At 32.1% G+C, this 11,695-nt stretch overlaps 1 protein-coding gene across 2 annotated transcripts; it reads right to left on the bottom strand.

Annotated features, from left to right (window-relative positions):
- Nucleotides 1-512: 512 nt before the first annotated feature.
- On the bottom strand, nt 513-7,716 carry LOC102661511 (uncharacterized). Of its 2 annotated transcripts, none has more exons than XM_041008953.1 (9): nt 7,348-7,716; nt 4,541-6,805; nt 4,240-4,357; nt 4,029-4,114; nt 3,327-3,571; nt 2,072-2,158; nt 1,836-1,935; nt 1,032-1,239; nt 513-937 (listed from the first exon to the last, which is right to left on the bottom strand). In XM_041008953.1, exons 1-9 carry the CDS (start codon nt 7,456-7,458, stop codon nt 774-776), a joined length of 3,384 nt encoding a protein of 1,127 aa, XP_040864887.1. In that variant the 5' UTR covers nt 7,459-7,716; the 3' UTR covers nt 513-773. The 2 variants fall into 2 exon arrangements, with proteins under 2 accessions (XP_040864887.1, XP_040864888.1); XM_041008954.1 differs by having other exon boundaries at nt 513-934.
- Nucleotides 7,717-11,695: the final 3,979 nt, after the last annotated feature.

The raw sequence follows: 11,695 nt of genomic DNA, 5'->3' as shown, positions 1-11,695 counted from the left end.
AAAATACTTGCTTCATACACCCTTTAATTTCTAATTAAAGCTCTTATTGAGAATAATTTGTTTGCTTTAATATGAACTGATGCCCACTAGTAGGACAAGTTAACAACCTTTCCTTTTTTAAAAAAATAAAATAAAATTCTAACAACCTTTTTTATTTCATCAACGAAAAAAGATGTTAACAGCATTTTGTGTGTCTAAAAAACAACTACTATAGTACGTAAAATTACAAAAAAAAAACTATTTTTTCATCAGTACAAAAAAAAAATATCAAGTTATTTATAGCAATTAATTTTATATTTAAAAATAATCAATTATTTAGAATAAAATGAGAAAACAAAAATTTGGGATAATTTTTATGGTAGACTACGTAATTTTGCTCATGATAAAAAAAAAAGCTTTTACTATTAAAAAAAACTTTTTTCACGAAAACGATTCCATCTATATAGAAGCATTAATTCAAGGATGTCATCCTCTCAAACAAGCCAAAAAGTAGAAAAAGGCATCCATAAAAAGAAAACAAATCTACTCATAAGAGCTTTTCCCATATCAAAGTAAATTTGACACACTATCTTGATAAACAGTACTTATATTATGACATCATATTTTACACTATACTCTTACACTTCTAAATTATGATAACAAATGAAAAGAAAAATTCCAAATTTAAGTTTGTTTCTCAATTTTATTCATTCTCCTTTGCTTTCCCGGTTCAATGCTACTCCACAATATCAAACTTGTCATTACACAGTCTATCTCTCGGTCTAAATATCAGATTAGGAAGAAGTAGGCAAAGTTGGAACACACTCCACCACTTGTAGATCCTTCCTACTTTTGTGAGCCTCTTCAGCTTGGTCCACTTCAAGTGCTGAACTGGACTTTTCAAACTTAATTTTACATTTGACAGTGAAAACATCATGTGGTTTTGGTTGCATCTCTGCTACATGAAAGATCAAAGTTCTAGTTTAGTTAGTAAACTGTTATCTCCTTTATAGCTAAAACAAGAGAATCGACAAAATGTGTCAAGTCAAAACCTCTTGTTAAAACCGATTCGGGGGATGAACTCCTTTTTAACAGCTTCTGGCACATGATGGTTTCCTGAAAATCTAGGAAAGCATAGTCCAAGAACTGTGACCTCTCAAAATTTGTCATCTTTGCAAAACCAAAAGAATTGGTCCATGTTTCTAGCACTCCAGAAACAGCAGGCAAGACTAGCCTCTCCACTCCAAGTTGTGTGAGCCTCTGATAAAAAGAAAAGGTCAACTGAAAAAATGATCCTATACTTAAGAAAATAACAGGAACACTAGGACTTTTTAAGTAAAATCTGACATTGTAATTATTTGAAGTTATAATCGCTCTTACTAAATTCAATACAGACAGATTCTACTACATAGAAAAGAAGTTAATTGAGAGTAAGGAAGTGTATGATTTACATAACACAAGATCATGCTAATAGCTTTTAGTTATGTTTTATAAAATCTCATGTTAAATTGCTAATACATTAAGAATGAACTAAAAAATAGTTGACAGGAATATCCTAATGGAGAGAAAAAGAAATGGCAAGATGGAGGAGAATACTTTAAAGCATCCATGGTGGTTGGAGAAAAAGAATAAATGCATTTAGGGTTGGAAAATTGAAGAGGTGTAGCAGGGTGTTTGAGCAGTTACTTGATTGCCCAAAATGGACATTGCAATATGAGAAGCTGATTATATGAAACCTTATAGGATAAGAAATTAGATCCAAATTGGTGATAGCTTAATTTGAATTCCTTCATAAAACAATGCAGTAGGAATTCCTTTTATAAAAGAAATATGCAATGCATGCTTTTTTATGTTACCTTCTCAAGCTCACCCATTAGAATTCGACACATTCCAAGTCGACGATATTGTATTCTGGTACCTACAAGTGGTACCTCTGCTACTTTCTGTCCAAATACCCTATAAAATGAAATGGCAAGTTAGAATACCATGAAATGACTAGGTATTTAAAACTGCAAATCAAACAGGAAATGCTATCACATTTCATGCAAAACCCACTGCTTGATACTTGGTAGTAGCACAATTCTATACTCACCTAATAGTTGCTACACTTATCAATTCTTCATTTTGCTCCAGAAGTACAGTGTAGAAACCCTCAAAATTCAATCTATTAAGGTCTGACCTACAAATTTCCAAAATACAGATGTCAGGCATTGGCCCTGATGATATAACAAATCCTGAACATAGACAATGTACACTTGTTAACAAATTCACTAGTAAATGGTATGAATTTGAAGAGACTCAGTAATGCACATTATCTGCTCATTTTAAATGAAACAAATCCCCATTAGGACCATGAATCACTTACCAAGATTACCCAACAACAACTTCCCCAACCCCAACAAAGAAAATCATTTGACTTTAAAAATAAACGAACACAGGAAAAACAAAAGCCCACATATTGAATCCAATCGAGACATGTTTAAATTGAATAACCAAGATTGTAATATGAGATTCAAAGAGAGCCAAAATCCTCACTTTAGTCTTATTTCACTAGCTAAATATTCACGATGTCATCCACTGGCATAGAGTTCCACAATAGCCAAGAACAGAAGCATCATTTAAATCACATAGACAACCAAAACTTGCAATTTTAGTTGCAATTTATGTTCCATATAGAAATACGCATAGGAATATATACAAATATAAAGAGACTATTCTAGTGATCTATTCACATAATTTTTTCTATAGTTCCAGCAATTCCATCCTGCATGATAAACCTAGATCCAAAAAAATTTCACAATCTATATATGCATGAGAACAAGCTTCTAAATTCTAATATATCTATCTAATGCATATAAATTTTTTTGTTATGAGATAGCTGGTTTATCAGACAATCTACAATCATCATTCTGGGTTGTGGAGGGGAGCACGAGAACATAGAACTGATTACTCTTGGTTGTGTTACCTGATCATAAATATGGTGTAATGGATAGGTAAAAATTAAAAACAAATATATATCTTGTCAATTAACTGTAAATTGTGAAATGCAGATATGTAATGGATATTAATTTTAGGTTAAGCCCAAAGTGCATAAAACCAGAACTCTATCCTGTCAGATCCCACTTGAATATCATTTTAAAAAATTACGGTGACCTAAATAAGTCACAGCTATTTACTATTGAAATAAGTGTCCAGCTAACATAGAAATATGACCAATGGGATCCAAGCCAAAGATTTACAGATTCAACTCAGCATGCTATAAGAAAGAATTATGAGCATGAAAAACACAATATACAAAGAATTCTTTAAATCTTACGAACATGAATTAACGGATAAGAATTTCAGACCTAGTGTTGAATATAACATCATCAATAATATCTTTACTAGTAAAAGGGTTCTTTAATGGCTCAAAACACTCGTGCATCACCGAAAGGGCAACACTGAGTTTGCTGTATTTCTCTGCCAATAAGTCATTCTTAGTACTACCAACATCACAACTCTCAGAGTTGATAAACTTCACCAATGTCCATGTTAGATTGTTCGCACCCACTATAAGTGGCTTTCCTAATAGACTTTGGAGTCCTTCATATATCTGCAAAAAATACACACAGGTAAATGTTTCTAGCAGTATATAATGAAGAAACGAAGCCTTAAATTTAAATGTGTTCTTCTTGCAATGTCTTAACACATATCCATAGCCAAAATCTTCCATTGTTGCTATTAAATGAAAACCATAAATAAAAGCACATATGACCTGAATAAAGAACTAACTCTTGGACTAGAAAACATTAATTCTATAAGATCTCGTGCCGAATAGTTAACTAGAATTACATATGGGGAAGTAATTGGCAATGATTACTTTTGTTTTGATAAAAAAAAAGGGTAAAGTAATGCTTTCATGGAATGCAAAATCACAATAAATAGAAGAAGATAAAAGGAAAGAAAAGAAAGTTTGAAAGGAGATCAAGCAGATTTATTAATTCTACATGCAAACTATGATTAAAATTCTCCTAATTATAGAAGAAAAAAGGGAGGTGGATTTGATATACCTGTTCACACTCTTTTCCACACAGCCAATTTTTCATATATCTTCTTGACTCAGATTTTTCTCTATCTTTCAAGCATTCAACATGATCTACATAGGGTTGACAAAAAATATCATAAACATTACAATATTGATCAACATGTGCAGTCATCTGCAAAAACAAACTCACAAAAAGAATGGATGAAATATTGAAGCAAATATGCAAATCAGCTTACATTTATGTTCACATTGAATGCAAGCAAGTAAATCACCATCCTCAGTCCCTTCTATTTTGGTTTGTCTGCAAATCCCGCAACGACAAGATGGACAAAACCAGTCACCATCAGGGATATCCTACTCATGCAGAGGCAAATCAGCCCAATGAAAGACCCAAGATGCAAGACCAGTTGTTCATATATGAAAGTAGTGAATTGAAGTAATCACCAAGAGGGAAAAGGAAAGGAAATAGAACAAGAAGATAGATAGTACTTAATATATTATATATGGCATAATTGAGAAGGAAAACAGTTAACATACCTCCAAACCAAGACACGCGCTATGAAATGCTGATGGACATCGGTCACACAAAACAAGTTCACCGCCATATTGACAGACAGAACAAATGTTGTCATTTTCTCCTTCACACAGATCACTGCACGGTCTGTTCATATCTTCCCTTGTTCTATGATCATGCATTGCTTTTATCATGCAATCTAAGATTGACCTACCATCCTTCAAAAAGATACTAGCAGAAGGCCTGCAGTCACTACTTCCACCAGCATGATTAACAAAGCCACCAAGACCATATATTTTCAAGCAACAGCTACACTTGATTCCATCATAAGTTATCCTCCCCTCAACCACATTAGAGTTCCTGCCTCCTTCTGCCCAGCAATAGACCTTACATCTTGACATCACCACACTGTTATCAATCAACCAAGATGAGACATTTCGAGGTCTTTGGTGTGACGGACTAGGGGCAGACACCTTCTGCACCCTTTTGCGTGACCATAGCACACGTGTTGATAATCCTTTCCTGTGGCTCTTTGGCATGGAAGCTTTTGAATTCCTGGTGCATCTATGGTTTCTATTCTCAGTTGATCTACTTGCTGGTGAAGCAGTTAGCAATTCAGACTCTTTTTCAAGCGTTTGGGACAAAATTTTTAATAGGTTCTCACTATCAATATGACCTTCACCGGACTCATTTATGGCTGGGACATTCAAAGGTATCATACCAGAATTAGTCCATTCAGAAATCTTTTCTTTAATGTGTATTCTGCATGCACCTCGAAGTAAGCCCAACCACTTATTTCCTGGAGATATGTACAAAGTTGTCTTTCGCTTCTTGGTTGGGTAGTCAAAGGTCCATCCTTCTGCTAACAAATGCTTCTTTGCTTTCAGTCTCCATTTTCCTCTATCAACCCAATGTTTGTTTGATGCATTCAAGTAATATTTAACAACAGCTTGAGGACAAAATTCCGGCTCAACTACAACTTTGACATTAGAAGGTTTCCGTTTTGGAGGAGGACAAACATCTACATCCTGGTCGTTTGGGGGTAAATCTGAAAGCAGATGTGAAAGATTAGTGTCATTTGTAGAATGCATCCTATTGTGATCAATTTGGGGCTGCACAGTGTTCATGTTGGACTCCATTTGCATGTGTGTCAAAACTTGAATAATTGAAGTGTAAACCTTCTGCTCCTGTGCATCATCAGGTGACTTGTACCTGTAGCGTCCTCGCCCAGGAAAATATTTATCTTCAGCCCACTCAATTTTCCATCCAAGATATGCAAGATGTTTCCTTACTTTAGTCTTCAAAAGTTCCCTAACAGTCTTGCTCCCACATCCATGTATATATTCGTTAATAACATCAGGACAGAATTCAACATTGGTCAGTACCAGCGGCTCCCAATATATGGATGCTGAGCGTCCACGTTTTCTCTTCTTTCCACAACAGCTAGCACCTGGCATTACTTCACCAGCCTCAGGCATGATCTCTTGAACTGGAGATGCTGGTTCTTGCTGCAAAATAATTTCCTTCTCGGATGCCCCATCCACCAAAGGATCTTTATCATATTCCTCTTGAAGGGGAATGCTGTCAGTAGGTTCAACTGACTCTGGTGTTTCTTTGAAGAAATCCTCTGGAAGGTTTAAGGCTGGGAAAACTTGTTCTAGTGTGAGAACATAGTAGTTACCAATCACCTCTTTTACAAGGTCTCTCCACAATTCCTTCACATTACAAGTCCAGTGCTTTATATTGTCATCAAACTCCTTTGTTGCCCTCACATCATACCATATCTGCTTGAATGAGACTGCAACAACCGATTCCTTCTCGCATTCCTCAACCATCTCGAGGAACACCCACTTCCCTCGCGACTCCCAATTCTCAGTAACTTCATCCCAATCCTGAGTTAGCCGCATATGATGAATTCCTACCTTCATTTCATCACCCAAATCCGGGAAGAGCACACTCCTCTCCTTCGTTCCATTGCAGTGATCAAATATAACTCCTTCCCACCAGGCTTCTTCATAATTCACATCAACACAGAGACCAAATGGAAGGTCCCTCTCCCCAAATGCAAGCGGAGGAGGCAGTGGTCTAATGAATCCACATTCATTGCTACAATCTGAAGAAGAACCAAGACCATCCAAAATAGCTGAAACACGCACCACATCCACGAGATACTTTGATCCATCATCTTCTAGAATGTTGTCATATTTGACATGACGCTTCTGCCTCTCACAACGGACTACTGTCCCTGGGTGCCATGAACCCTGAAAACCCTCTTCCACACTCTTCAACTGAAAATAAAAACAAAATCAAATGAAAAATTAATTTCCTGAACTGGAAATTTCAGATAAAGGGATCACCACATTCACGTTTATCACAAAGTAACAATTAAAACGCACACACACAAATGACAATGATAAAAAATAAATACCAGGACTCACACAAATCACAATGAGAAAAAATATCAGGACTTGTAAATGACATTGACTCCACGTGATGTTACCATTAACCGTGCCTCATTTCAATTTTCATCATTTGCATGAACGGCTCATGAGAATTCAAAGCAAACCCTGAACAAGGGTTCGACAAAGAAACCAACAATCGGAGAGGGAAAATCGTGAAAAACATATCAAAACCAAAAATTGACAACAGAACATCAAAGGATCATAAACATAAAAACAGAAGAAAAAATAAGCAAAACCTGAATTACTGACACACCAAGAACAAAATAATTGAGCAATGCATCACCAAATGAAGACCCAGAATTTCAAAAACGAAAAAGGATCATATGTTTACAAAAGAGAGAAGAGAGAGAGAATTTAGATAGCATTACCTCAACTCTCTGGTTGACAAGAAGCTTTCTTTTACTCGACCCTTTTCTACGCTTACTCCTCCCATGAGAATTCTCACCATCAACATCCATTGGAGAATGATTCAGAGACATGGTGAAACAATGGAGAATGCGGCATACACACACCACCCTTTTGGCCTTGAAAAAAACGATACAAAAACCAAAGAGTCAAACGAAACAGCAACAATCCGCTACGTTAGACGAACATGCCCAATTCACCCACCATCAGTCACCACTCTTCATGCGTTTCCTTAAAAACACAAAACACTCACTCACTTCAGTTCTTTTTTGTTTCGTTTCCCACTGTGTTGTGTTTGTTTTGTTTTGTGCTGTGTTGTGTTGTTGTGTTGAGTTTGATCACTTATTTCACTTATACTCTCACATGAAACTGGCAGCGGCGAATTATAATCCTCTGTTTCCTGGTCTCTCTGAGTCCTTTGCTCTCATTGGTCCACGCTGGTACTTCGTGCGTAATATCCCACGTGGCACGCGGGCGTGGTTTTGGGAAGGTGGTTCTGTCCGCAGGCTATAACCCACTCTCTTAACAGGTTCAATAGAAGAACGAGGAGTTAGAAAGTTGGCGGTCTAGTGCGGGAGGGTGCACCGTGTGGGCGCAGCCGACCTAGGAATGGAAGGCACGTGCACGAGGTGATGGACCCTACTACGGGATTTTAAATGTAATTAGGGCATAGAAAAGAATTTCAATTTCATTCAATTAATGCACCATATTTTTTATGATAAAATTCATTCAATTAATGCACCAAATTTTTTATAATAAAATTCATTCAATTAATGCATTAACAGCATTGAATTGAAAAGACGGGGGTGAAAGTGGAACGATGATGCAACGAAAATCTTGACAACGTTCGAGTATTTATGATATATTTGTCCTGATATAAGGATTTATTTTGTAGATACTTATGTTTTTTTTAGCATAAGATAAAACTGTTATGAACCGATAAAGGAGATAGAATTTAATTAGTAGTATGTTATGAGACTTCTAATTATAGTTTTGTAACGTATGATAAAATATTGGCTTTGTAATTATTATTTTAAAAGTGTCATATCTAATATGATCTCTAAATGATTGATCGTATAATTTTTTTAACGTTGAACATAAATTAAAATTCAATTCTTTTAATTATGTGGCAATTTATAACTAGATAGTAAGTAAATTCCATAAATGTATTCCAATTAATTTCTTTAATATTTACTAAAAAGGAAATAAATAAAGAAAATTAACAAGAGCTAAATATTAATTATTTGTCGTGATATTATTAATTAAGCAAAATATACAATAAAATAATTAAATATTTTTTTGTAAATAAATTTTTATTGCATTGTTAACCAACCAATAATAAACATTAGGGAATTAAGCATGTTTCTTCTCTTGTGTAAAACATACATATTTTTTTATGGAGTTTAAGAAAATTACTTTAAACTCAAACAAACCTCTTAAATATGATCTAAATATTTAATAATAATAAATTATGTAAGTTGACATTTTTGATTGAAAAAGATTAAAATATATTTTTTATTCTCATAAATATAAAAATATTTAAAATCTGTCGTTACAAAAAAATTATTTATTTATTGTAGTTGCAAAATTTAAATCTGTTACCTTTTTGTCCTAAAATAAATACAAGTTGAACCTACATGTATATTGTAGTTATAGAAAGTGTTAGGTTTTTTAAGTTTTTATATCACTTTTTTAGTTTTTTTTAAATCAAAATTATTCACACATGTGATTTATTATTGTCAAATGCTTATACCTTATCTAGTAATTTTGTGTAGGTTTTAAAAATAAAAGAGAGATATGTATAATTATCTTAAACCTGATGAGAGACATATAATTTCCTTAAATATTATTAGAAAAATGTGTATGTTTTTCAAAAGAAGATGAAACATATATAATTACCTTAATCCTTATAAAAAAAGTATGTATAATTTAATCAATGAACATCTTAAAGATACCACTAAAAATGTAATTACTTAAAAAATCTTAAATGACATTTAAATAAGAAAAAATAGCCAAGAGAAAATAATTTATTTTATGTTATTATATAATTACAAATTATCATGTAAATAAATTTATTAATTTTTTATAATAATTATCTTAAAATTCAGATAATTTTTTATTTATTGATAACCTAAAGTTTTTTTATACATACAGAGCTTAACCATTAAACACTTTACAAAAATCAACATTTTTAATAATATAACAATTTTATGATTAGACGACACTTACTATTCACACTATCAATGTATTTTAATTAAATTCTATAATATTTTTAAAACGAAATAAATATAGAGTTCAGTTTTTATGTACCAGCAGCGCAGTATAGAGATTTTTTCACTATCACCTTAGATATTCTTTCAGAGAACATTTAGTACGAAAAATAGTTTTTATTTTTCCAAAAATATGATATTAGAAATGTTAATTTCCTATATTTATCCTGCAATTTTAAAAAATCTAAAATAAATTTAATTCTTTGATCGATATCGTACTGAATCAAAAAATGTATGTAATATCTAGGAAGTGTTGATATTAGGTCGTCTCCCAACGAGTTGGGGGTTGTTTGTTTTTGTAAATTAAACAGCAAATTGTGAATTAGAAAATATCAAAATTAAAACTACAAGTCCATAAATAAAATAAAATATAGACAAAATAAGATAAGATTTAATAAAATAAAATCTAAAAAAAATAAGATAAGATCTAGATGAAATAATATCTAAATAAGATAAGATTTGATAAAAAAAAATCTAAATGAAATAAATTTAAATAAGACAAGATAAGATAAAATCTAGATGGAATAATATCTAGATTAGATAGAATCTAGATAAGATAAGATTTGATCTCCATAAAATAAGATTTGATAAAATTGTCTGCTTTCAAGCCCAATTCTAAATTCAAGCTCAATTACTTATAATTTTCCTGAAATTAGATTAAAACATTGAAGTGTAAATAATCTTTCTAAACTAGGAAGGAAGAAAGTTTTAATGATATAAAAAAGTTATAATATCCTTGAATTAGGAATGCTAGTTTTTCATGTAAATTAAATAAAACGAAAACATTGTTTGTCAAGAATGTTTTTAATGATATAAAAAGACTATAATACTCTAGTTATGGATGGTTTTTCGTTTATCTTGTGAGAGTCGAAGATGATTTTCCATGTTTTTAAATGTTATTCTTTTGGTACACGAAAAAAAAAAAAAAGAGACACTAAAAAATAATAAAACCGGAGCGGAACAAAGAATCCGCCTGAAAAGATGAAAGATAGTTAGGAGACGATCAGACAGGACCAAAAACTCCTAGGTGGTATTTAAAAATTATTATCTTTTTTTACATTTTCAAATAATCAATAAAAAAATTTAAATATAATTTAATTATAAAATAATTATTATTAAAATCAATAATTTTTAATTAATCAATAATATATCATAAACATTACAATATTGATCAACATGTGCAGTCATCTGCAAAAACAAACTCACAAAAAGAATGGATGAAATATTGAAGCAAATATGCAAATCAACTTACATTTATGTTGACATTGAATGCAAGCAAGTAAATCACCATCCTCAGTCCCTTCTATTTTGGTTTGTCTGCAAATCCCGCAACGACAAGATGGACAAAACCAGTCACCATCAGGGATATCCTACTCATGCAGAGGCAAATCAGCCCAATGAAAGACCCAAGATGCAAGACCAGTTGTTCATATATGAAAGTAGTGAATTGAAGTAATCACCAAGAGGGAAAAGGAAAGGAAATAGAACAAGAAGATAGATAGTACTTAATATATCTTCCTGAATAAAGAACTAACTCTTGGACTAGAAAACATTAATTCTATAAGATCTCGTGTCGAATAGTTAACTAGAATTACATATGGGGAAGTAATTGACAATGATTACTTTTGTTTTGATAAAAAAAAGGTAAAGTAATGCTTTCATGGAATGCAAAATCACAATAAATAGAATTAAAAAAACAAATTTTGCTTAATATATGAAAATTAAAAAAACAAATTTTGCTTATATGAAAATTCATAATTAATAATGGTGCAAATTTATTCCAATTAAATTCTTTAATATTTGCTAAATAGGATATACATATACAACTTTAATAAGTTTTAAATATTATTTATTTTATACCCAGTCAAAAAAATATACTAATTATTTTTGGTTATATTATTAAAAGGAAGGAAAAGAAAATGATAAAATAATTAATTATTTTTTAAAAATGTTTTTTAGTGCATGTCTAACAGTGTATTTGTTTTAAACATACACGGTTAAATGCTATTTTACAGATTCTTAAATGACATTTAATTAATTA

This window comes from Glycine max, chromosome 14 (assembly GCF_000004515.6).
Source record: "Glycine max cultivar Williams 82 chromosome 14, Glycine_max_v4.0, whole genome shotgun sequence".
NCBI lineage: Eukaryota > Viridiplantae > Streptophyta > Magnoliopsida > Fabales > Fabaceae > Glycine > Glycine max.
This window is presented reverse-complemented; position numbering and strand designations above follow the sequence as displayed.

Coding starts and splice junctions, on each gene's coding strand:
- LOC102661511 (XM_041008953.1), bottom strand. CDS start 7,458: ATGTCTCTGAATCATTCTCCAATGGATGTTGATGGTGAGAATTCTCAT. Junction 3,572..4,028: donor GTGGAAAAGAGTGTGAACAG/GTATATCAAATC, acceptor TATTTTTTGCAG/ATATATGAAGGACTCCAAAG. Junction 1,240..1,835: donor TAATGGGTGAGCTTGAGAAG/GTAACATAAAAA, acceptor TCTTTTTATCAG/AGGCTCACACAACTTGGAGT.